General features: G+C 47.0%; 1 protein-coding gene across 2 annotated transcripts; it reads left to right on the top strand.

The window, feature by feature from the left end:
- The first annotated feature begins 2,067 nt into the window (after positions 1–2,067).
- Positions 2,068–24,265, top strand: SFT2D2 (SFT2 domain containing 2). 2 transcript variants are annotated; one of them, XM_049112348.1, is made up of 8 exons: positions 2,068–2,205; positions 8,393–8,479; positions 8,723–8,808; positions 12,879–12,960; positions 14,353–14,388; positions 14,475–14,533; positions 16,449–16,478; positions 18,908–24,265. In XM_049112348.1, exons 1-8 carry the CDS (start codon positions 2,083–2,085, stop codon positions 18,945–18,947), a joined length of 543 nt encoding a protein of 180 aa, XP_048968305.1. In that variant the 5' UTR covers positions 2,068–2,082; the 3' UTR covers positions 18,948–24,265. The 2 variants fall into 2 exon arrangements, with proteins under 2 accessions (XP_048968305.1, XP_025286230.1); XM_025430445.3 differs by lacking the exon at positions 2,068–2,205 and adding an exon at positions 3,395–3,553.
- Positions 24,266–26,487: the final 2,222 nt, after the last annotated feature.

Genomic DNA, 26,487 nt, shown 5'->3' with positions numbered 1-26,487 from the left:
GAGGCTGCCCTGGAGAGGGGACCTGGAGTGATCTCCCAGGGAAAAGGGACCAGAACCAGGCTTTCCCTGCAGTAAGGTCCACACACGCTCGCATCCTGCCTCATGTAGAGCTGCCTCTCCCTTCCACATCAGGCTGAGAGAGCCTGCATTAAGAGCTCTGCTATAGACACAGCTGCCTGGGCTACAGGGTCTGTAAATCTCCTGCTCTGGTAATTTCATCACCACTAAACAGAAAATCTGTTCACTGATGCTTTGGTGGCAGGCTTGATTTTCTCCTATTTGGAAACATGTCTTTTTACATCTAGAACTAAGCTAACATTTTCACCTAGGCAACCCAAGTTCTTTGACCAGGCCTGGGAAACAGAAAAAATGGGAGCCCCTATGTCAGATGCCTAAATCCTTAAAAGCTGTAAATCAAGCTAATCAGTTGTTCAATAAATTATGTTTGATCCTCCTACATTGACAGATAAGTATGGCTTTTATATGACTAAAAATTGGAAAAATATCAAAGATGACAAATATCAATTGTTATTACCAAATTAGACTATATTATAGTAATATAAATTCAATTTCAAAATAAAAGCTATGATTTATTTTTTAAAAATATTTTATTTTTTTTAAAGATTTATTTATTTATTTATTCATTCATTCAGAGAGAGAGAGAGAGACAGGCAGAGGGAGAAGTGGGCTCCATGCAGGGAGCCCAACCTGGGACTCGATCACAGGCCTCCAGGATCACGCCCTGGGCTGCAGGTGGTGCTAAACCGCTGCACCACCAGGGCTGCCCTATTTATTTTTTAATGAGAGACACACAGAGAGAAGCAGAGATATAGGCAGAGGGAGAAGCAGGGTTCCTGCAGAGAGCCTGATGCTGAACCTGATGCTGGACCTCTGGATCACGCCCTGAGCAGAAGGCAGACGCTCAACCACTGAGCCACCCAGGTGCCCCAAAAGCTATTTTTTTAAAAAAGATTTTATTTATTTGAGAGAGAGAGAATGAGCAGGGGAGAGAGAGAAGCAGGCTGCCCATTGAGCAGGGAGTCTGACTCAGGGCTGCATCCCAGGACCCAGGATCATGACCTGAGCTGAAGGCAGAGGCTTAACCGACTGAGCCACTCAGGTGCCCCCAAAGCTATTTTTTAAGTTTTCAAGAGCTATTTTTCTAAAATATTAAAAATCATCCACAAAAGTTAAAGGAAAGAAATATAATTTATAATTAACATGTTAAAAATTAAATTTTAAGTATTTACAGTTAAAATTTTTGACTTTGAAAATGTAATGAAATCTTTTTAAATGTTATTATGAAAAAGCTATTTGTTTCCATGTCTTTGAATTAGTCCCATATTCCATGTATGTTATACCTAGACGTACATATATACACATTAGAGAGTAATATGAAGTGTTTAATAATGAAAAATATTTCTTAGCCTCTGTGAACCGTTGCAATTTCTGCACTAATTTTTGGGAGTACCTCTGGAATTTTATATTAGAGAAACAGAAAAATGGAGACTTGGTGCTGCCAGGAAACAGCATGCTGTTATATAAGCATCTATTGCATTCAAGGTGCCTCAGTGGAAGGATATGACAGGTGGATTTGTTTTCTAAGTGTTGCCCTTCCTGCCAATCTGTTACAATTCACACAACTGCAAAAGCATTCACGAAGTTTCTCCTTCCCTCCTTCCTTCTTTCACTTAATGATATTTACTGAGCACTATTTTCTAGGTGCTTTTCTGGATTGTCAGGATAAAGAATGCGTGGAACTGTGAGGACCTCACAAGGAGACGCTTGAACATGAATAACGGTAATAGTGTGAGATTTAAAATGTGGGAGCACAGAGGATGGAGCAACTGCCGTGTCAGTGTGGGCTGAGCTGGAGAAGGCTTCAGAGGAGATAGCAGAGTAGAACTGGCTTCCATTAGATGCCACAGGATGCCTACCGCATTCCAGGCTCTCCCTGCACACCGCCACGTGTACTTTGCACAAAAACTTTCAGAGGTACTCATTCATGTCCATTTTACAGACGAGAATATTGAGGACCAGAAAGGTTAAGGAACTTGTTCAATGCCACATTGCTGGTAAGCGATGGTTATATCGTTCCAACTCCCAGATCTTCCTAACTTCACGATGGATGAACTTCCCACTCTGCCTGAGTATTTGAGGAGTCTCGAAGGATGTGTCGGAATTTACCTGAGTGGAACAAGGGGGGTAAGGATCAACAGGGAAAACACAACAGCATTTTTAAAAAAAATTTATTCATGATAGTCATCAGAGAGAGAGAGAGAGAGAGAGAGAGAGAGGCAGAGAGAGAAGCAGGCTCCATGCACCGGGAGCCCGACGTGGGATTCGATCCCGGGTCTCCAGGATCACGCCCTGGGCCAAAGGCAGGCGCCAAACCGCTGCACCACCCAGGGATCCCCACAACAGCATTTGTTATTGGAGATCTGAGATGTAAACTAGAATTATGCCTAAGCAGGTTTGAGTCTCCATACAGATGAAATCACGTTAAGGGGTGTAACTACAGCCATCTGAGTGACTTGAATAGGGTCCCGAGCAAATCCCTTTGCCTGATTTATAATTCTTAACAGGACCAAGTGCTTGGTAACATCTCAATTCTCTCCACCCAGACACACATTCCTACTCTTTCACTAGTGTTGTATGTGTGTGTGTGTGTGTGTGTGTGTGTGTGTTGGGGGGGGGGGTTGTTGGGGGCCAGCAGCGGGGCAGATTCTCCAGCGTGTGCTCCCGGCAGCCTCACTGTGGATTTGCTTTTCTGAGCCGAGCTAATCTTGAAGTTAGCTTCCCAGGCATTCCCGGGCAGCGGCCCGAGATGAGATGCGAGCCTGCGTGCTGCCTCCGGGCCTGTCCGGGGGCTACGCGGGCCACCCGGATTCTCCCGCGGGGGACCATCGGCGCAGGAGCCGGTTCCAGCGCAGCTCCGCAGGCTACTAGGCCTTTCCCCACGCCCTCACCCAAGTTCTTCAAGTTTTTGCCCAGATCACACCTCTAGCAGCGTTTTCAGTTGGGATCACAGTAGCTCGGTCTAGACTAAGTCACAAGTGATTTAAAAATAAATCGTTTCCCTGGAAGCCACCTGGAGTAAGTTCAATCTAGAGCAGGCTGTGCGGCAACGTTAAGGAGAAAAACACTCCGACGCCTGGAAGGGACGCAGCGTGGGTGGACCGAGCCCCGAAGGGCCGGGAAGGGGGCGTGTCCGGCTTGGACCTCGGCGCGGGAGCAGCTCCAGGCGGGGCCGACCCCGGGGCCGATCCCGCCCCCCCCCCCCCCCCCCCCCCCCCCCCGCAGTCGGCCCGGGAGCCGCTGGGCGCCTGCGCGGGCGGCCGCCAGGTGGGCAGGTACCTGGGCGGGGCGCGCCGTGGTTGGCGGGCGGCGGCGGGGGCGGCCCGGGCACCCGGAAGAGCCGCCGACTCCGCGGGCGCGACAGGCGCAACAGGCGGCCGAGCGGGGCTGCGCCGTGCGGACCCGGCCCGGGATGGACAAGCTGAAGAAGGTGCTGAGCGGCCAGGACACCGAGGACCGGGGCGGCCTGGCCGAGGTGAGCGCGCTGGCTGCGGGCCCGCGGGGACCGGGCGGGGCTTCCAGGCTTTTCCTGGAAAGCGGCGCGGTCCCCGTGCGCCACCCACCCCCGTGCACCCTCCCCGTGCGCCCCCCCGTGCCCCCCCCCGCGGGTCCTCCCCGTGCGCCCCCCCCCGGGGGTCCTCCCCGTGCCCCCCCCACGCGGGTCCTCCCCGTGCGCCCCCCCACGCGGGTCCTCCCCGTGCCCCCCCCCGCGGGTCCTCCCCGTGCGCGCCACCCCCGCGGGTCCTCCCCGTGCGCCCTCCCCGCGGGTCCTCCCCGTGCGCCCTCCCCGCGGTCCTCCCCGTGCCCCCCCCCGCGGGTCCTCCCCGTGCGCCCCCCCCCCGCGGTCCTCCCCGTGCGCCCCCCCGCCCCCGCGGGTCCTCCCCGTGCGCCGCCCCCCCCCCGCGGTCCTCCCCGTGCGCCCCCCCGCGGGTCCTCCCGGCTCCTCTCGCAGGTGCCGCGCTCCCGGCCCTGCGCCCCGGGCGGTGCTGCCCCGCGCCCCTCTGCGGTCCCCGCCCGAGCGGCCCACTCCGGAGGGCGGCGCCGCCCCGGGAACGGCAGCCTGGCGGAGGGGGCCCGCATCCCGGTAGGTAGCCTGGGCCGGGCGGGGGGCTGCAGCTTCCCCTGCCCGCTGCCCGCTCCGGCGGCGCTTAGCTGTGGCTGTGACACTCCCGCCCGACCTTGGGCACCTGTTGTCGTTGTGACGCGTCTCCGCCGCCGAACCGGGAACTCCTGGAGGGCAGGGCCCGCTCTGGTTCCCCTGAGCCCGCCGTCTGCCCGGGACCGGGAGGTACTGCCCGCGCGTTTGTGGGCCTGCTGCGAGAGAGGGCCGGGGCCCACCTGGAACCTGGGCACTCGGGCCCTGTGTTCTAGAGCCACGCCGAATGTTCACTTCCTATTTCCAGTGCTTTTTTTCGCCTTTGTGTTTGTTTTCCTTTCTGGATGACAAAATGACATTTTACTTTGGGGTGTGCGTTCCATGGGCCCCAGGTTTCCCAGATATAAACTGAAGGTGTTGAACGTTTGAAACGTTAAGGCTTCCTTCAGCTCGAAGCCCATGTTTTCCTTCTAACCTGAATCGGTGTCTCTCGTGGTTTGTTCTCAGCCAACTGCTTTCACCCGCTTTTGCCGTTGCTGATTTCTTCTGCATTTTGTGTGACGCTGCTACCTTCACCTCCTCCGTGAAATCTTAGAACTCAGAAGCTTACTCTCTGAATCTTCATCTTGAAGAAGTAACGCTATAAGAACTGAACTGAGTATTACAGGAATTGGAGTTTATCTTTTTTTTTTTTTTTTTAACATTTCAAAACAGCTCTGTGGGTTCTTTTGTAATTGGTTGCCTTTATTAATTGGTCAAGGCTCAGGAGTAATTTCATGAATTGTTTTGGTTTTGGTTTCTGGCTTCTGTTATGAACTGTGAAGTCAAACCCCAGGCCCAGCCTAAGAGAACTCGGTAGTTGACAGTCATTTGTATCTGAAAGCATTATGCCCTGTGGACTGTCATTCATCACGCTTTTATGAGCAGCTAGGGTTCAAGAAGGAGACACTTTATCATCCTGAAGACGCTTGGGGGAGGAGTGTTGACAGATGATGCAGATATTATATATTTAGAAAATAATCATGAAGCAGACCCTTAAGAATGAGTGATTAGTACAGACTGAAAATATAAATGCTGAGTTTTTTTTTTTTTTAACCTAAAATGGTTCATGCCTGTGTTGGACATAGTGAAGGGCTTTAAAGTGTTGTAAGCTCAGCCACCTCTTAAATCTATTTAAAAAAAGAGTGGGTGCTGCTCTCTTGTTCTGAAGTAGTGTTGTCTATTTCCTCTTTCCAGGTGTGATTTCCAGTTTACATACATCAATGTAGCCATTTCCTGAGTCCCAGACTCCTGGGAAACATTTTGTAGCTGGCTGAACTCATTTTCAGGATTGTTTTTGGCTTGATTTTTACTAATTTGGGCTTCCTTTAAATTGTTGGTATTGATTCGATTGTCTCACATTTCCCATGGCTTGAAGTTGGCAAAGCTGGAGAACTGTGTGCTGAAATTTCTGTTTTGTAAGCTGGGCTACGTGGCCTACAGGCTCTTCAAATAAAATTATTGAAGTTGTCAGAAGGCACCATAAATGAGTGCTTTTCAAATTTTTATTCTTTTAATGTGAACAATAAAAGCATGACTAGTTCAGTTTCTCCTACACAGGAAACTAGGTATAAAAACTGCTTGGCAGTGCTTCATTACGAAGAGCCTTATGACGAGGTTTTTAATTGATACCTCACCGTCATAAATACGCCTTCAACCTTTAGTTTTAGTGGGCTTATTTTTAAAAGTATAGGTTTTATTTTTGCCATAAAGAATTCCAGGGATGAGGAAGGAATGAGTGGGATCTGGTTTGAAAGCCCGGGAATGAAGCAGATTCCTTTCTCACCTTCTTCTGGTTATCAGCCCTCTTTCCTCAAACAGTTCTTAGCTTTCCTTCATTTTGGCAAGAACCTTTCTTCTCTCTACATCCCAGAGTCAAAGGGACCTTTGTTCCTAACCTCCAATCAGACAGCTTGTGTGCAGATTGCCTGCAAATTCTATCCAGGTACTATTTTAGCCTCTCTAATTTCCAGAAAGTGCCCCAGCAGTTTCCAGCAGCCATGAATTTAGAGAGGCATTTTCTATCAACTGAGTTCATTTTTGTAAATTGGCGAAAAGGAGTGCTTAGCTCTCACTGAGACCAGTTGGAAGAAGTGGAACAGCACTTTCCTCTTGCTGTGACCAAGCGTGTAAAAGACTTGCAGTGACTCTGGGTGGGAAAGCACACGGATGAATAGTTATCTGTCCCTCTCCCCTCATTTTGCCAAGTTGGATGACGTGTGGATGGAAATTCAGCTTGAGGGACTTGTAGAATCAACATGTCACTTTCCTTTCTGAAGGAAGAAACCAGAACTGCTTTTTCCTTGTGTCAGCTTGATCTTTACGAGGACTGGAATCTCACTGTCCTGTTGAGACCTTTTAGTACTCTAAATGCCAAGGCCACCTCAAACTTGACACTTAACCTTATGGTTTATCCTCTTAAAATATCCCTCCTGATGCCAAATAGTGCTCGAGCCATGAATCTAATCCAGTTCTGTTGTCACACTTGTCTCCCTGTGCGCAGGTCAGTTCTTACTTTCTACCTTGGCAAAGTAAGCTCTTTGTTTCTTGCATGAGTAGGAAGAGTGGTGTCTTCTGATTTTATTTTCTTCTTGATGGCATCTTGAATATGTTAGAAGTCTGACCTGATTGTCCAGGTGCCTGTCCAGCCTGGTGACAGGGCATCATGTACCTCATTTTGGAGGAGGGGTTTTCCTCAGCGTGGAAGCAGGTGGCCCATCTGTGAGGTCCCGATATCCTGTTCCTACTGTGTGTTACCATCCCCAGTGGTGCCTTTCTGTGCAGTGTCCATTGGTGCCACATGCTTCTGCAAGTGCTGTGTGTGTGATGGGGAATTGCAGTGTCATGAACCCCCTTTAAATATGTGTGAATAGAGGCGCGCCTGGGTAGCTTAGTCGGTGAGGCATCCGACTTGTGATTTTGGCTCATATTATGATCTCAGGGTGGTGAGAGCGAGCCCTGTGTCAGGCTCTGTGCTAGGCGTGGAGCCTGCTGAAGGTCCTCTATTGCTCCTTCTGTCTGTCCCCCTCTCCCTTTCTTAAAACGAAACAAAAATATATGATTATATATAGTTGGAGGAAAAGCTGTTTTGATAACCTGCCCTGAATACTACCTTTCTCCCGAAGAAATGAAGCCATTCTGTAGCAATGCTGGCCACCCCTGGGAGAGCCACTAGTCCTTCTCTTCAAGCTTCTAGTTTGGTAGGAAGTTTGGAGACACGATTGAGAACAGTCCCTGAGCTGGGAACAGTCAAGGCTGAAGGAGTTGCCGGTCCAGCGGCCCTTGCAGCTTCTGCTACCACTTTCCTTCTTGAGCTGGTGGGAGTGTTTTCTGGCAGCTTTCTCTCATTGCGGGATGGAGACTGGGGGGCCAGACAAGGTGAGCCTTGTGTGAATACACTGGCTGGCTAGGCAGGACTTGCAGTCTCAGTGGCAGCTGCCTGTCCCCAGCTTGAAGCAGCCATGGCCCCTTTCATGAGGTGGACAGACTAGGAAGGTCTCTTGCCTAAGTTCTCTACACATGGGGGAAAAACTTGTGGGGGCTACTTGCAGGCTGCCCTGTTTTAGCAGAGCTGTTTTGGGAAATCTTGGCATCCTCTGAACTTTGCTCTGGGGAGGGATTAATTACAGTCAGATGAGTGGGGCAGTAATGAATTAACTAGGATTTGTCTCCCACTTGGGTGACTTGGCTGGTGCCAGAAGTGAATAGATTCAGCTGAAAGCCCTGGCACAGATGACAGCTGTTAATCCTTTGGGCTCTCAGAGATGCTGCTGTCTGCTGTCTTGCCCCCGCTTGCCGGGCCCCTGCCTGGCGGGGGTCGTGCCTGTGCAGTTGTCCTTGTCCTGCCACGGCTATGGCAAGGGTTCTGGCTTCTCTAGGGCCTACTGTCTTGCCTTACTGTGTGCGAAGTGGTTGTGCTTCAGGTGGAGAGTTTCCACCTCTGGGGATGTTCATCTAGAAGCTCAGTAACCTCTTAGCCGCTGCTGGAGAAGATTCATGGATGGATAAGGAGCTGGATTCCATGACTCGGCTCCTGTAGCTCTGAGTGAGTGAGTCGGATTCTTTGCTCCTGCCTTCCTCAGCACAGACTCACACACTACATCTCACTACTAAATCTCATTGTTTTTGGTGCTCAAATATGCATATACATGTATGTAATCAGTTTTTAAAAAATTTCAGGTTGTTGAGGCATCTTCATTAAGCTGGAGTACCAGAATAAAAGGCTTCATCGCGTGTTTTGCCGCAGGAATTGTCTGCTCACTACTGGTAAGATGTTCCTCCCCCCCACCCCCCTCAGCTTTTCCCCACCCTGTCCCTCCTTCCCTCCATCTCTGTTGTTCACTTCCTTCTCTCTTTTGCTCTTTGTGAGAAGCATGGCTGGGAGAGAGAGATAAGGGAGGTGCTGAGGGCGGTGGGAGGGGAGAGTGGGTGTCTCTGTCCACCCTTGATTATATGGCTGTGGCAGGAGGGCTTTCTCCCCGTGCAAACGCCCTGTGCTTTACCTTCCAGGGAACTCTTCTGCTCTGGGTGCCCAGGAAGGGACTGTACCTCTTTGCAGTGTTTTATACCTTTGGTAACATCGCATCAATTGGGAGGTAACTGTTTATTTATTTTTAATCTAACCATAGCCAATCACTAGATGGGACAATGGGTGTGGATTGTGCTCAAGGAAGATGAAGGAGGATGCTTTATTTTTTTTAAATTTTATTTTTTAAAGATTTATTTATTCATGATAGACTCAACAGAGAGAGGCAGAGACATAGGTAGAGGGAGAAGCAGGCTCCTTGCAGGAAGCCCGATACAGGACTCGATCCCAAATCCTGGGATCATATCCTGAGCCACCCAGGTATCCCAGGAGGATGCTTTAATAGTTCGAAGGATGTGGTGAGTAGTAGTTAAAATACATCACATCCCCCCCAAAATAACATACATCTTATATCCTATCCCTTCAAAATATTTTAGCATATATATGTATTTTTTAAAGATTTTATTTTGAGATGGCTGGGTGGCTCAGTTGTTTAAGCATCTGACTTTGGCTTGAGTCATGATTTTGGGGTCCTGGGATCTAACACTGCATTGGGACTCCCCACTGAGCCTGCTTCTCCTTCTGTCTCTCCCCCTGCTTGTGCTCTCTTTCAAATAAATACATAAATAAAATCTTGTTTTTGAGAGGGAGAGAGAGGGATTGTGCATGAGCGCATGAGGGGTTTATAGGGGAGGAGCAGAAGAGAGGGACAAGCAGACTCCGGGGTTAGTGTGGATCCCGACACAGGGCTCGATCCCACAACCCTCAGATCATGACCAAAATCAAGTTTTCGGACATTTAACTGACTGAGCCACCCAGGCGCCCCACCCTGATATTTTTTATCTTAGTTTATTTTTGAAATCCCCTGGGATAAATTTATTGTGATTTTTATATATGAGGGAACCGTGGCACACAGTGGTTGAATGATTTCTTCCGGCTTGACAGCACGATCCTCTCTGCACTCTGGCCTGCAGCTGCCAGAGATTGAGTGGTGGTTTTAAAAGGCTCACCGCACCAGAGGCTGCAGGTGTGATGTATTATTATTCTGTCCAGATAAGACCATCTCAGACCTGGCTCTTGGCTCATGAGGGCAGGGCAGCTAACAGAGTACCCCCTGGAGGTGGACAGCCTATTTTGCATGCTGCAGGTGCACAGATATCCCAGGTCAAGTGCAATTCACGCTTCAGCCACACTTGTATGCTGATGGCACCAGTCCTGTTCCCAGCCGGAAGTGCTGGCCTGACTTCTACCTGCTTGGCCCCCTGGAACCTGAACTCTGTGACCCTTCCTTTCCTTCTCCTTTCCCTTGTATGTCAGTGAATGGCCTCCGAGTCCTGGGCGTCAAAGCCCTGGACCCTGTTATTACTCACGATGGCTTGGTGCTGACCTCTTAATGGCTCCTTCCTCTTTGTCTCCATGGCTGTTGTCCCTGACTGTTGGGCTCACGTGCTCAGTGAGTAAGCCTTGATCACACCCTGGGCTGGGCTCTGAGCACTCACAGACAAGTGTGGTTTGCTTCCTGCCGCAGTGGAGCTTACTGGGCAGCCAGGCAGGCGGACAGATAGATGAACTGATAACCTAATAGGGGGTGGAGAAAGACTGCTCAGGGAGGGGTGGCTGTCATGCTCTGACCTGGGGAGTGGGAGGCACCTGAGCTGCCTAGAGATGGTGGCACTTGAGCTGCTCTTCGCTCTGGCTTGTATCGCTTCCCACCTGAACTACTACAGGGTTCCTCTGCCAGCTTCTCTGCCTCCTTCATTCTTGTCCAGGCCATTTCCTACAGACCTGTAGAGAGCCGTTTGGTTGTAGCCCTGTCTCCCTTTCTTTAGTGGTACCCATTCCCCCTGCAGGTGCATGCATGCAGGAGAGGCCCTTTGAGATGTGGCTTTACCCAGTCCCACTCCCCAGCCAGGCTGACCTTCTTGAATCCCCCCAAATGTCCTTGTGTCAGTTCTGGGGCTAATTTCTCTGCCTCACGTGCTGCCCCATTACATCTTCCTCTTTGTATCCTGCCCCCTCCGTTAAGCGAATCCTTGCTTTGTCAAGATTTGGCTCAGAAGTCACCATTTCTATTCAGTGTCTCCTCTTACCTCTCCCCACCCCCACCCAGAATCAATGACCTCTTCTTTCCTATGGGACTCTGCATATCCCAATATATTTATATGACAGCACAGATAGCATTTTATTACACTGATTTTGTTACAAGTCTCTGAGCCACTTGACAAGGGCTGTACCTCTGCTTTACCTATTTGTAATTGTTCCCAAACCTAGCTCTGTTTTGGGCTGCAAATATTAACCAGATGTTTGAGTACACAACTCTAGTTACCTTCTAGAAGCTTACTTTATGAATGCTTGTGATAGTAAATTGCTGGCTGTCAGAGATGTCTAATTTTGCCTCTAAAGCCGTCTCAAATACTAACTTTTGGAGGGCTTTGCTTTGGGCAGACAGTGTTGGTTGAATGTAGAGTCTGTAAATAGAGTATAAATACAGGAGTGTGTTGGTTAGTGCAGAGAACTATTTAGCAAACCCTAATAGGATCGCCTCTTGGTAGCAGTGCTTACAGAAGTAATAAAGGGATCAAACAGTTATTTCCAGGATGCTGTCTAGGAGTTTATGGCTTTACTTATAGTCTGTTATATTTTTGTATATATGCTACATTTAATTTTTTTTTTTTTATGATAGTCGCACAGAGAGAGAGAGAGAGAGAGAGAGAGAGGCAGAGACACAGGCAGAGGGAGAAGCAGGCTCCATGCACCGGGAGCCTGACGTGGGATTCGATCCCAGGTCTCCAGGACTGCGCCCTGGGCCAAAGGCAGGCGCTAAACCGCTGCGCCACCCAGGGATCCCTACATTTAATTTTTATGGGCAGCCTTGGCTCTTGCTTCTTGTTCACTGTTGGGTAAAGAGTGCACTCAGCTCAAATACCTGAGCTAAGAGTGTGGCCATGAATTCAGGTTGAAACTTAATGGCGCTTTAAAGAGAGGTGGACTTACTTTTTAAATTTGTTTTTACCAAATACCTGGTAGCTCATGTTAAATGCTGGCTGTTACAGGCAACTGCCGGGGTGATGCCACATGGGGTGATGCCAAAAGTGATGCCACACTTTTGCCAGGAATCTAGAGACGTGAGAGACCCAACGCTTGAGTTCAGCCTGGGGGTCTGCTCTTATTATTTTATTTTTATTTTATTATTCCATTCACGTGGAAATCACTAGATGTCTTTTGGCACTTTGGATCTAGTAGATGTGGGTTTGAATGCTGGCTCTCCTAGCTTTGTGACTGTGGATAAGTAAATTAACCTTTCTGAGCTTCATTTTTCTCATCTCTCAAGTAAATAAGTGTAATAACACCTAACTCACAGAGTTACTGGGCTATGAAATGAGGTCAAGTGTGTCCTATCTAGCATTTAGCAAACACTGAACAAATAATAGGTGATACCATCAGTAGAATTATTCTCTGGAGACTATGAAAGAAAGTGAAATGCTCTACTTTTTAGTATCAGCAACCTGAACCTGTCAGGTGTGGTTTTTCTTTTTTAAAATTACCCGAGTCTTGAGGCACCTGGGTGGCTCAGTGGTTGCCATTGGCTCAGGTCATGATCCTGGGGTCCCAGGATCGAGTCCCGCATTGGGCTCCCCATGGGGAGCCTGCTTCTCCCTTTGCCTATGTCTCTGCCTCTATCTTTGTGTCTCTGATGAATGAATAAATAAAATCTTAAAATTACCCAAGTTTTTGGTTTGGTTTGTGGATGGTGAAGGAGGCAAGGTGGCAGGCACCTCTTAGAGGGGTCCTGTAACGTGGTTCTGGGTGTGGTTCTGGAATCAGACGCCATGTACTTCCAGCGTGAGGAGTTGGGGGTTCCTGGGTAGGTAACAGATCGTTTGGGGCTTCAATTTCTTCTTCTGCACAGTAAGTATGATGATTCGTGTCATCACCGCCACAGGTTATTAAAGGATTAGATGAGAAGAAAGCGCAAAAGGCCTGTAACAGTAGCAGTTGGCATGTAGTAAGGACTTCTCAGGTGTCGACTGCTCTTGCTGCTGTGATCACCAGTGGGTGATCCTGGGGGGTGATGGAGAGGCAGCGGGGCGTGCCTGGTGCAGGTCTGGTCTGAACGGCTTGTGTATGTTTGCCTTTTAGCACTGTCTTCCTCATGGGGCCGATGAAGCAGCTGAAGCGAATGTTTGAGCCGACGCGTTTGATTGCAACCATCATGGTGCTGGTAAGGCCTGCCTTTCAGCTGCACTTGTGAGATAGGACTTTTTATTTTTGCTCTATGGAATCTTTTTTCATCTTCAACCTAAAAACCTCTTTTCTTTATCCTTTCATCTTAACGTACTGCCCAATGCCTGTAACCACTGTGGCAGAGGGAGAATTCTGTGTCTGATGATTATTCCCCTGGTGTTTTGGATGGTGTATCCTGGCAGCTCTGTACCCCCAGAGGGCTGGTCAGAGTAGCCGAACAGATGTGGTGGCAAGAGAACTGGGACGTCTTCCTGGTGACAGGTGAAGCCACCTGGGCAAAGCTTGGAGGAAGTACTTCAGAGTGGCTTCACTCTGGAGTGGGCGTCTGGTGTCCTGGAGCTCATTCTTGTCTCAGCATTATCTGACTGTGCCACTGTGTGTGTTTTTGTCCATTTTTCTGATGCGGGTCTGCTATCCTCATGGCCTGTCACACCTGTTCCCTGCTCGGGCAACAGTGCCTTCAGCGTGTCGTCCCATTTCTCTTTGGGCTGCTCTCTTCTTTGTGGCTGTCAAAATCATTCCAGACCACATTCACTGGCCTTCTGTTACAGTTACCTTTATTGCAACATCTGGGACTTGATCAGTGCACTTTTATTTTTAGTTTCATTTCTGTCCATGTCATTTGTTCAAATGGTAAGTTCTCTAGGGCTGTGTCCATGTTTGCTGTTGATTACATGTCCTTTTGGAGCTTTGGACACAATACTGGACACAGAGGAAATCTTTAGGACATATTTATTGGTAGCTACGTTATAGAAGAGGTGAGGACAGGTGTGACCGTCAGCTCAAGTGCCGTTGTTCTCGGCCAGTCCTGGATATGGATGGTCCAGACAAGTCTCTTGTAGAAAGAACTTTCTAAGAAAGGACTCAGAGAAGGTGTTAGGTGACATGTAAACAAATAACCAACTGTCTGATGTCTCATGTTACCCTTTGTCCTTGCGTGCCTTTTCTGCTCCAGACACAAGTTTTTTGATGGGGGTTAAAATACAGAGGTGTATGTTCTACCTATTTTAGTACATTTGAAGGAAAAGATGGATCGATGAGGGTGACCGACCAGTGATGTGATTTTATTTTCTGGGCAGAGAATTTGGGAAAACTTGAAAGTCAAAGAGGATTCATTTCTTTTTATTCTGCATCAGTTCTTATTTGGCTGATTTCATTTCATTGGGACTTTTAACTCTTCTGCCAAACATGGGTGCTTACCTGGGTCCAGTGCTTTGAAAGGAAGGATACCTTTGGTTGTGGGGATCATCACAGAATCTGGTTACTGCAGTGGGGTGAGGATTTTAAGTTTGCCAAGAATGGTGAAGTCTTAAGAGTATTTTCCTCCATGTTGTCACCGTATTCATTATTGTTCTTCCCCTCTCTCCAGTTGTGTTTTGCACTCACCCTGTGTTCCGCCTTTTGGGTAAGTATGTATTTTAATTTTCCTGAGTCTTTGTGGCGCGTGCCTCCCATCACAGCCTGCGCTCTAACCACCTGTTGTTCTTTCAGTGGCATATCAAGGGGCTCGCACTCATCTTCTGTATCTTGCAGTCCTTGGCCCTGACGTGGTAAGTGATGTTTTAAATACCCTCTGCCCACGTCGCTGTCTAACGCAGCCAAAGGAGATGAAATCCCACGTGGTGTGGGTAGGGTAGGAGGCTAGAAAAGCATAGAAACTTTTCAATTTAAGAATTCTCAATGATGCCGGTGAAATCAGACTCCAGAGTGAAATCCTGTTGACTCAGCCCAGTGCCGATAGATGGCATTAGTGGTCTTAGGTGGGCAGGGAAGGCTGTTTGCCTGCTGCAGTAGTTTTTAGCAGAGCTCATGGTTGATTTTGAGGTATTATAACTGTTATTCAGTCACTTCTGTCTGGTAGGAACAAAGATGATGAAGTATTACAGGGGCTAGTAGAACAAGGCTTGTGAGTCAGATAGGAGGAAGGCGAGTGGTAAGGAGCGATGAGTTACATTTGTGATGGAATGGATCATTTAGCAGATGCACAAAGAGGGAATTGTCAGCAGGAGATGAGGGATGGTGAATGACGAAAGGCAAAACCACATGGCTGTGGGTGGTAGGGTCGTGTGTGCGCTGGAGGCCATTGGCAAGACCAGGGAGGGAGTTGTAGCTCAGGAGCCATGTGTAGTGAAAGGGGTGCTGGAGACCTTGTTCCTGGGGGCCAGGGGTGGGGTTATAGGTTCCTGTTCCTTCTAAACCGGTCCAACATCAGAGTGAGAGCAGTGCTGGCAGACCCAGAATTGATGGCTTCTGAGACATTGCTATAATCCTTCCAGAGTTTATCAGAGGATGAGACCTGAACAGTTTCCATAGATGTGTGCTGCTTCAGAAAAAAAATGTTTTCTCTAGTGGAAAGGAGAGAGGACTGGAAGTTTTAAAGCTTCCAAAGATCGACTATATCCCTGTTTGGTGGTACAGAAAAGACCCAGAAATGGGTCTTTGGACTACAAGCTGAGCACCCACCCTCCCTTTTAGTAATTTTGGACTCTTGGATAAAGAAACTTCCCAAATGCTTTTTGGAATGTACTGTGCTCACAAGTAAATGAGGTTCTGTGTGTGGGGAGTATAAGAAGAAAGACTGGCCTGCTTTTAATGACACACATGTTTTGGGAGTAGGTACCAAAAGGCCTAGTTTGATGGCTTATATTTATATTTTGTTTTTTCCAGGGGGATGCAATTGGTACCCATATGTACATGCCTTTTCATGCCTATAGACTGAATTTGAACCTAGTTTTCAGAGGTTTAGCGTTTATATGGGCTTGAGCAAATGGCAATATCCCCTCCAACACTGTTTTGTGTTTTTCTCAGGGCCGACCAACTTACTACCTGCCTGGTACATCACGCCTGGTCCTTTAGGGTTGTGGTGTCCTCCCTCGTGGGCCTTCTTTGGGTGAGGGCGTTGAGCTACCAGGGATCACCAAGATATCTTTGGGCTTCGGTTCTTGAAGGATCACAGCTAATATTTTTATCCATAGTGTAGTTGGTAGTAGGGTTTTTCCTTTCTGTTCTCTCTTCTTTTAAAATTTATAGGAGAGAACAGAAAATTATCCCAGTCAGATAGATGTTATATTCTGTTGAGGATTTGTGAAATATTAGAATATAACTGATCAGGGTTTTATTTGGTAGTTTCAGAGTAGGGCTCTGTGCCTTCCAGATGTGTGGGATCTGCTGGCTCATTTGGTTAAAGCTGGTGGGGTGGCCCTGTGAAGCTGAGGTCACAGGGTTGCCTCTACATGGGCCTTTTGCTCTTCTCTGGCCACTGATGACACCCCCCCTGCCTTCATGCATGGCAGGGCATGTGTGTTCACATGTGTGTGCGAGTGTGCATATGTGTGCATGCATCCTGCACGCTGAGGAGAGGGACAGGGTCTGGGCCAATCAGGGCAGGTGCCCTCACAGCTCAGGGGTCATTCCTTCTGGTGACTCCCTCCATTTGATTTTGTCTCTTCTGTGTTCTCATTGCAGGTACAGCCTTTCCTTCATACCCTATGCAAGGTAAGACTAACTGTATTTAGGACTGTGACTTCTGTCACTGGGGGATGACAGTATATTTGCAAAGGGCCTTTTGTTTCGAGTGTTTTCAGAGAACACATACTATTTTATCATTACTAAAATTCTTTCAGACAAATAGGTAAATGTTGTATTCCTCTTTACAGCTTAGTAAGCTGAGGGTCCCCTCCATCCCTCCTCTGTGGTACAGGGACGATGGGCATTGGCGCAGGACCACCAGTTCTGGTTGCATGTATGTTCTCCTGTGATAGGTAGTGCATATGTTCACATAATCACTCTTTGAACTTGTAGCTTTGTGGAGATCGTCTCAAAGGTGAATGTCACTTTGGTATCACTGAGGAAGGAGGGATCTGAGCTCATTTACTTGAAGTACCCCCATTGATGAGAATATTTCAGCAGAGTTCATGAAGGGAAAGTCAGGGCCAGGGTTCAGAGGACCAGAGTTTCCTAATTAGCAGTGTGACCTTGAGCAGCTCCCTGGACCCTTGTGGCCTGGGAGGACTCAGGGATAAGCAGAGTGGGCTGGGCCAGGTCATTGCCAGAGGCCCCTTCCAGCCTCCACACCTCCTTTAATTGTCACTTTCAGTGATGGGCTGGCCTCTCAGAACTGGCCGTGTGATCTTTGCCTGACTCTGCTCTCATGCAGCAGTTTAATTTCCATACATCTCTGTCATTACCTGGTAGCTAAAAAGCAGCTTTTCTTTAGCTGGGTTGAAAACGTGAGAAATCGCATGGGAGCAAGGGAGGAGAAAGAGCAGGCTTGCTTCTAATACATTCCGACTCTGCTTCTGACAGTGATTTGAAGATGCTGGGGAGTATCAGATGAGAAGTTCACAAGCCCATCAACATAAAGGCAGCCATGTGGCTTGGGAATGGATTCTAGGGGGGTAGCAGTTAGGAACTACTCTGCTGACCCAGCCAGTTTGGGAGGATGGTGGCTTGTCTGAGAAGAGTACAGTGGTGCTGTCTTGGGAAATAAGCCAGAACCTATCATCCCTGAGCATCCAGTGATCTATTTATCTGTTTGCTAACAATTTGAATCACGGACCAGTTCCATAATTTTCAGGGCGCAGTGCAAAACGTAAATGTGGGCTCCTTATTAAAAAATGATTGAGAATTTCAAGATGGCAACCACAGAGCATTAAACCAGGTGTGGAACCTTTGAAGTACAGGACCCAGTGAAACCGCACGTGGCTCTGGACCCATGAAGCTGGGCCTGCTTGGTGCTATCCTTCAGGACTGCAGACTTGACCTGGGTTGGCATTTACAGAGCTTACGTACAAGTGATGGACCAAATGATAGAAGGTTGCTGTAGCAGTGAGTTTTATGTGCTGAAGTAGTGGGGCAGGATCCTAGAGGTAGGCCCTGCAGTTCTGTTTGTACCTTCCCCTGGAGTAGCCTTTCCACAGTGTTCCAAGGAATAGTGGTTACACAGTAGAGCAGGGTTCCATGGTCAAATAAGCTTGGGAAAGGGTTAAGCAAAATTACATGGGTTCCTTGTTACGCAAATTTCCAGGTCCTTTAATATGTGTGTTGTTAGCTGCCACGAGGGATCTTATTTGGCTGTAAAACCCTTTCTTGTGCAGAGTATCTCCTGGGACTACAGTACAGAGCATATCCTAAGAAATGGTGCTCTAGAATTATCTTACTATTAAAGCACTGTGTCCGCCCATGTAAATGCATTCACTCACCTCTCCCTCCCTTCGTGACTTCCATATCCTTCCTGTAAGCACAGCTGAGAGCAGAGGGACAGAGCAGGGGTGGGAAGCCCTAGCACGTAGCCATGTGTGGTGTGGAGATGGGCATGCTTGCCTGAATAGGACAGTAATTCATTGAGCACACACTTTTTCCTTGCATCTTGAGGAGTATGCTCCTGGGATAGGCCTGACGCAGCAAGGTAACAAGTGCTCAGTCATTGTAGAAAGAACCTTTTGTGCTCAGGAACTCCGGAAAGCCGTAAGTAAGTCTCTGCTGTTTGCTGAAAGAAAGGCCCAAGTAACTGTTGGATCTAATGTGTCCAGTGCATCTGGTGGTTCTGGTTGACCTCAGGGTGCATAATCCTACATTCTTGGTTTTTGATAATCTTTACATTCTTCAGGTCTTCCCTTTTGGTTATCATGAGTAGCTATCAGTTATTTAATACTTACTCTATTCACTGTATTAGTTCCTGCGACTGGTCTTTAGGGTAAGTGGGATATCCCCTTATACAGATGAGGAATTTGGAACTCAGTAAGACAAATGACTTGCCCACAATACTACTACTGATGTTGAAGTTGGTGTTTGATGCCAGGTAGGTCGACCCCATAGTCTAGGTGCTTTCTGCTCTGCTAGGTGCTACTCTGGGCACCCAGGAAATCTGCAGGGGCCTTTGGGGTGATGGTCTCCCATTGATCTTTATATTTTTTTTCTCCTAGGGATGCTGTGAAGAAGTGTTTTGCTGTATGTCTTGCATAACACATGGGCAGTTGTGCAAAACTTTGGAAGGCGCTGTGGAAGGAAGCTGGTGGACAGTTCTGTAAATAACTTCTAAACCTCTGTCTTACAGACACGTGCCTTTTCTCTTGCAGCAATGTGTTGCTTGTGATCTGAACATTTGAGGATTGCTTTCAGAGGCAGTGTTGTGTTCCCAAACCCAGATGTCTGTAGCACGGTATGAAAGGGGTTCTGTATCTTATGGAGTAGAATATTTGTTACGCACCTGTTTCCTCTTTAGATGGTATTCCACTGAAATCTCCTAAATAAAACCCTCAGTAAGCAGCCACAGATCAGCCTTGGGAGCCAGTGCTTCCCAGGTGATGACAGGCAGCCCCGTCAGAGGTGGCAGGGGTACAGCAACAAGGGACAGAGTTTTGGGATCATCAGGGGCTTTGTGGACTTGCCCTCAGCATGGAGAGCGCCACCCCGCCTCACCCAGCATGGACGTGCTTCTACTCTGGAGTCTGGGAGTGCGTGATTCTGCTCCCCTCACAGCTGCATGCAAGCCCATGGACAGCCTGGTCGTGGAGTGACATAGCACAGGATAATGTGTTGTTTTAAAATCTGAACTGGTGTTGGCTTCGTTCTTTGGATTCCACACCTGATGGTGGAATGTGTCCTCTTCAGGACACGTGTTCTGTGCACGCTCTTTTTCTCTTGAGGTTTTCTTTCTGTCGCCCCCTTCACATATCTTTTCTCATGACCTCCTGGAACTGGATTGGGGACAGTGCATGGACAGAACAGACACTGTTTGCTCTTGCACAAGAGCTCACGGAAGCTGAAAATCTTGCTGCTTTCCACTGTTATCTTGTTTTCATTATTTATAAATGTTGCTTTTAAACTGATTCTATTTTCCGATCTCCGGAATGGGGCCAGGGAAGAGTGGGTGGGAAGACAGGGCCCACAGGTAGGAGGCATGCCTGTCCAGTGGCCTGGAAACAGTGCCCGAGATACAAACACTGGGGAGGGGGCAATGGACAGTAGCGTGGTTCCCTTGCAGCCCCTGTCTAACCACACATGCTGCTTGGTGCCCAGGACCCCATCTAGTCCTCACAAGAACCTTGGGATGAAGCGCTGATGGTCATCTCGCTGGGCAGTCATGGAAATCAGGCCCAGAGGGGTTAGAGGGCTCCCCCAAAGCGACAGTGGTGGCAGAGCTGGGCTGAGAGCCTGGGCTCCCTGGCTTCAGTCTCCTCTCTGGCCCCGTGTTTCCAGGGGCAGCTCTGGAGGCCTGTCCTCTATTTCACCTGTTCTCATTAGCCCAACCTGTGCCTTCCTTGGTCCCAGTCTCTTTATGTCATTGTGCTGTCTTCTGCCCATTTGCCCTTTGGGGAGGCTTCCTGCTGCATCTGTGGGATCTCCATTGTTCATTTGTGTGCCCTTTTAGCTCTTCCTTGCTGCCTGTCGTAAGTGCTCCATCTAGATTGCTAAAGTTCTTGGTATTGCAGAGCCTCTAAAGCAAGCCCGCCAATGAAGTCTCTTTGGGGTTGCTTTTCTGTTCTTTACCCAGGCCTAGCTCGTCTACTTGGGTGCTTGCTTTGGAATTTCCAAACCAAAGGCTGTGTGGCCCACTTGTCTCCTTGCTTGTGGCCAGTTGCTAAATTCTTTATCCTGTTGCAGGTGAGACCTCAGATGGGCTAGCCTTTTCCTCTGAGCTGAGGAGGTGTGAGCAGGTCCCATAGGGCAGAGTGAGCAGCCAGGCTTACCAGGTCCTCTCTAGGCTCTGGAGGGCATCTGGTCTTATCCCGAGGTTCCTAACCTGCCTTCAGCCAGGAAGGGAAATTATGTGCTACCGTCTGGTTTTGTGGAGTTTTTTCACATCTGACGCGCCTCCAGGAGATAACTCAGATCTTGGAAGCACTCTAGGAAGGGACCCAAAGGAGTTCAGGAGTGTCCATTGTTCTCTTTCTTTTAAGAACTGATGTGAGGCTGGCCTGTCTCTATGAACTCCAGCCAGCCTGAGTAACTAGAAGGCTGATGGCTCTTTTCAGTGTCTGGACTTGACTTTGTGGGTCATGAGGTCAAAATGCCTTTTGAGATGTCACCAGGGTTGTGGTAGTTAGTGGATGTGGGCTTTGACTGCACACAGGTCTGGGTGTGAGCTGTGGCTCAGTCACATAAGCTCTGGCTTCTCTGTTTAAAAATACCAGAGATAACAGTTCCTGCTGGATCATTGTCCGTCAGTGGGTGTGTGTCAGGTGCTTAGCCTGGAGCCCAGTGTACGTGGATGATATCTCAGTAAAAGGAAGGTATTAATACTTAGTCCCAGAGTAATCGATGACCTTTGAAGGTAACAGGTGAATGTATCTGATCATTAATTTATCTAAGAAATACGTATCTAGCATTATATGTCCAGCACGGTAGAGTTGCCAGGCATGGTTTCATTTAATATCCACAGTGACTTTGCAGGCTGGTGGTCTTGTTTCCCTTACAGAAGACAGGCAGAGGGTAGGGGTCTCTCCAGATCTCACCAGTAGAGGGCGGTGGTACTCATGTTAAAGTGCCTGCTTTGCCCTAATGTGAGGCCTGTGGCCAGTTTGCACAGACGGCTCCAGTCAGAACACTGGGCAGCTTTGGATGGTCCTGCCATTCATTCAGGGTCTTCTGGACTCCTGCATCTCCCTCCTGCCACCTCACCCTTTGGTTTTCCCTACACTTGTTTTTGTCTGGTGCAAAGTGGGAGGGAGAAATCCATGTGAAATCTGTAGAAAGCTGTTCCCAGGCAACAGAGCTGTTGCAAGAACCCTCCTTGTTGAGAGTGGGGAATTAGGGTTCAGATCCTCTGGCTTGCAGGCCGCCAGTGGTTTCTGTTTCCTGCCTCCCTCCCTCCTTCCCCCTGCCTGCCATCCTACCTGTTTACTGCTGAGGGAAGGAGAGGTCATTGCATTTTTGGCATGAAAGGAATCATTGAGATGACCCTTGCATGGCAAAGTGTGCTCCCTAGAGGTGAGGTGGTCCTTCCAACTGCATGTGAGCAGTGCCCTGAGCACTCTTCCCTCTGTGGGCACTGTTTTGGGGCTGTGCTAATCCCCACACCCAGACAGCCTTCTCTGGGCCCTCAGAGCCTGCTGTGTGGCTCTCTCCCACCCATTTCATTACCTAGCAGTTTCCTCTTCTGCCAGTCATGCTTGTGGGCAACTCTGGCTTCCAGATCCTGTGTATGGCTGTGCCCCTGGCTGCCTCTGCCCAGGGCAGAGGTTCCCTGGGAAGGTGGGATACCATTCCCCATGGAGCATTTCCACTGGGTTGGTGATCTCAGTGCTCAGAACTTCTCTCCATCATTCTTGTATAGGGACTTTGGGGATTATCCCCTGACTGCATCTCCCTCCCACCCTAATCAAAGTTTGCTTGTTCATGAACAAATACATTCATGAAATGAATCTAAATAAATGACTTTTGGATACTTGCATTAGAAAAGATGATTAAGAAGTGGGGCATACCTTGAAAAAAAGGGTGTGGGAGATACTGGTTTGGCTGCTTCTGCTTTTGACGGTTCTCGAGAGCGACAGGTGTGGCGGTGTGACACATGGGTGAGTGAATTGGGAAACAGAACTCAGCCCATGGCTGTGCATTCCCTTCTCTGTGGGGTGGCCTGCCCACACCAGCCTGCCCTGCCTTCTCTTCCCTCAGACATCTGACTCAAGTCAGCTGCAGGATTGCAAACTGGTTAAAAATTTGACCCTCATTTTCAGGAAATAAATGAAAAAATTCTGTGTTTACTCAGTTTTTGGCATAGTTTATTTTAAAACTTAAGATTTTAGGGGGATGTTTTAAGAGGTACTGTAGTTTTTTTGCAGATAGCAGTTTTTAAGAAGCTCATAGACCTACGACTGAAGTTAACTACAGATTTCTATTGAAAGTCTTGATAGGATATTAAAAGAATTTAGAATTTTTTGATTTTTTGGAAATTCTTATTTATAAAGTCAGATGGGAGGTTAAATCATGTGACTTTATAGTGCCTCCTGATTCATAGTTTACAAATTATATGAAATTCTGAGATCTTGGGCATTTGTAGAGTAAGTGTGGTGCAGTTAATTTGATCCCAATTCCCTCAAGATAGGCCATTTAGTTCTACTTTGGTCTGTTTCCAACTCTTCCCTCTTGAGTCTCTGGAACACTTAAGCTGTGTTGTGGGTTGCTCGGGTTTCTGTGGCGCAGAAAGGCCTCACGAAGCCTGGGCAGAGATCTCACACTAGAGCTTGTGAGTGGAGCTCAGTGAGGCACACGGGAGCCCCAGAGCCTTTGTTAATGCACGTTGACCCCAAATTCCATTCTTCCTAGCAGGAGCTGATGGGCTGATAATGGGCTTAGAAATGCACAAAACCTTTCCTGTGGGATGGGATGAGCTGAAAGCAGAGAAGAGTGAGTTCACCAGACAGGTGCAGTATCGTCCTCCTGTGGACCAGACATGGCTATTTGAAATGAAAAGTCAATCCACAGCTTTGTAATAAACACCTAATGCTGGTGTGTGTGTTTACAACAAGGTAATGTTACTATAGTTAGTATGAAAAAACTCAATAATATGTCGCGGACAAACATTCCCTGATAAAAATGGGCTGCCTGGGCTTAACAACCTTGTGAGGTATCCTTCAAGACCAAATTAAGACTGGTATGTGGGCAGAATGTTCTCTGTGTGTTGAACTTTCCATACTGCAGGTAATGAGCCTTATTCTAAGTACAAGCTAATCATGTGTTTGTAAAATATCCTAAAGAAGAAACCTAGTTTACATTCAATCTTGTGGTCTTTCTGCTATGAGAAGTGTTTATTTTGCCTTTTTCACTATGTTTGCTTGACTTAGCCACCTTGAACAAGGAAAGGAAAAATTAAAAATCCTCTCGACCCTCTCCTTTTGCTGCTTTTGTAAATTCTGATTGTGAAGTTGGGGATAAAGATGTTTAAAAGCCCGTGGAGAATTTACATGCCTTCGGAACATTGTGCCTGTTCTCATAAGATGAGCTTTTAAAACACTGTTAAAACATGAATCAATTTTTGTAATTGTATAAAGATACTCAACTCAATTTTGAATGCTGGTGATTGCAGAACTGAGTTTTTTATATCTAAAAATATATTCTTATGTGCTACTTTTGCTACCTGGATATTCTCTTTCATACAACAAATGTTTTCTTTTTACTGATGCATTTTGAAAAGAAAGAATTTTGCTGGTAATTAAGCTGTTTTTTTCCACCAGACATCATAGACCTACCTTAATCTTAAAATTAAGACCTGTTCTTAATTTTACTTGTTTTGCTTTTTGTTTCCTTCTCCAATAAATGATAGCATTTTGATCTTTAATAAATCTAGTATTGTCTCTTATTCGTGTTTGTTTCCCCAGGAGTCACTAAACCAAATGAAGATTGTATGACTACAAGAAGAGGCGATGTTCTTATTTTACATTTATAGTGTGTAGCATGTGTTATAAGCACTTACAGTTATTTTTGAGCTAAATTGATATGTAGTCCTCTCTTCCCATTGATATGGGGATAACGGTCTAAGTTTTGAAGATTTTTGAAAGTAAGAAATGTCAGATGTTTTTATTTTTTTTAAGATTTTATTTATTTATGAGAGACACAGAGAGAAAGAGACAGAGAGAGACAGAGACACAGGCAGAGGGAGAAGCAGGCTCCATGCAGGGAGACCAATGTGGGACTTGATCCCAGGTCTCCAGGATCACACCCTGGGCTGAAGGCGGCGCTAAACTGCTGAGCCACCTGGGCTGACCCAGATGTTTTTATTTTGGAGTATTCTTGCACACCTACCTGCCTGATCTAGTCACTGCTAAGACTAGGTTGTTAAATTAGGTTGTTCTGTGACTAGGTTGTTCATAATATTTCTATATTCTTTCAATGTTCCAAAATTTATAGTTATGATCATTCTTTCTGTGCTGATACTGGTAATTTGTGTCTCTTCGCTTTATCTTGGTCAGTTTGGCTTGGAGTTAATGATTTTATTGATCGTTTCAAAGACAAACTAGTTAAAAAGATTTGAGCAGATAAAAGTATATGAACAGCCAACAAATACATCTAATATATACTGTATTATCATATAAGTCAAAAAATAGGTAAAACCCAATTCTAGACTAAAGATGCATTTTTAGGTGATAAAATTATACTGAAAAGTAGGACGTTTGCACAAAGGTAGTGAAGACTTTGGGGGTATGGAGAGGTTAGTAATTGGGAAGGGACACAGTGTGAAAGGGGACTCTGCGTGCTGGTTGTCCTATTGTTTGTTTCTTTCTTTTCTTTTCTTTTCTTTCTTTTCTTTTCTCCTTTTCTTTTCTTTTCTTTTCTTTTCTTTTCTTTCTTTTCTTTTCTTTCTTTCTTTTCTTTTCTTTCTTTTCCTTTCTTTCTTTTTTTGAGAGAGAGTGAGCACTCAAGTGGGTGGGGAGGGTCAGAGGTTGAGAGTGAGCAAGAATCAAGTAGGTTTCACACTCAGGGCAGAGCCTGACACAGGGCTTGATCTCATGGCTCTGAGATCATGACCTGAGCCAAAATCAAGTTGGACACTGGACTGACTGAGCCACCCAGGTGCCCTGGTCCTATTTTCTTTTCTTTTCTTTTCTTTTCTTTTCTTTTCTTTTCTTTTCTTTTCTTTTCTTTTCTTTTCTTTCTTTTCTTTCTTTTCTTTTCTTCTTTTTCTTTTCTTCTCTTTTCTTTTTTCTTTTCTTTCTTTTCTTTTTTTTCTTTTTTCTTTCTTTTCTCTTTTCTTTCCTTTCTTTTTTAAGATTTATTTATTTATTCATGAGAGATACACAGAGAGAGGCAGAGACACAGGCAGAGGGAGAAGCAGGCTCCCTGTGGGGATCCCGATGCAGGACTTGATCCCAGGACCCCGGGATCACGACCTGAACCGAAGGCAGGCACTCAACCACTGAGCACTCAGGTGTCCCCTATTTCTTGATCAAGTGGTACTTACTAGGTATTCATTCTGGTAAATCATTATGCTGTGCTTTTGTGTATGTGCACTAATATGGTGTGTTATATTTTATAATAAACCTTTGATTTCATTGGTTTTCACTACTGATTGTCTTTTTTTTAAAATTTAATTGATTTCTTACCTTTATTATGTTTTTCCTTATACTAACTTTGGGTTTAACTTAAATCCTCTAGCTTTTTAAGGTGGGAGCTTAAATAACTGATTTTAGATCTTTTCTGATATAATTCTAGAAATTTCCTTCCAAGTGTAGCTTTAATTGCATCTCACAAATTTTGATATGTTGTGTTTTTGTTTTAATAAAGTTCAAAATACCATCCACCTCTGGACTGCCTCCTTAATCCCAGCCCACCACCCCATCTTCCCTAGTCTCCCCCTTTCCCCCGCCCGCCTGCACTGCCACTGCCTTCACCACCTTCTCCCTTACCATCTCCTCACCTCTCCTGCCTCTCCTCCCTGCTTTTCCCCACTTCCTACTTCTACCTCCCACCCCATCTCCACCCCCTCCTGCCCCTCCCAAACATGGCCTGCCCCAGTGCAAAATACTTTATTTTCTTGCGATTTCTTCTTTGATCCATTGATTACTTA

Source organism: Canis lupus, chromosome 7 (assembly GCF_003254725.2).
Source record: "Canis lupus dingo isolate Sandy chromosome 7, ASM325472v2, whole genome shotgun sequence".
NCBI lineage: Eukaryota > Metazoa > Chordata > Mammalia > Carnivora > Canidae > Canis > Canis lupus.
Note: the sequence above shows the minus strand (reverse complement) of the source record. Positions and strands in the feature narration are given on the sequence as shown.

What these genes read in the sequence shown, in the direction of transcription:
- SFT2D2 (XM_049112348.1), top strand. Translation starts at nt 2,083, where the DNA reads ATGGTTATATCGTTCCAACTCCCAGATCTTCCTAACTTCACGATGGAT. An exon ending in ACCTGAGTGGAACAAGGGGG is followed by an intron (nt 2,206 to 8,392) that starts GTAAGGATCAAC and finishes AAAAAATTTCAG; the next exon opens with GTTGTTGAGGCATCTTCATT. An exon ending in CAGTCCTTGGCCCTGACGTG is followed by an intron (nt 14,534 to 16,448) that starts GTAAGTGATGTT and finishes TTCTCATTGCAG; the next exon opens with GTACAGCCTTTCCTTCATAC.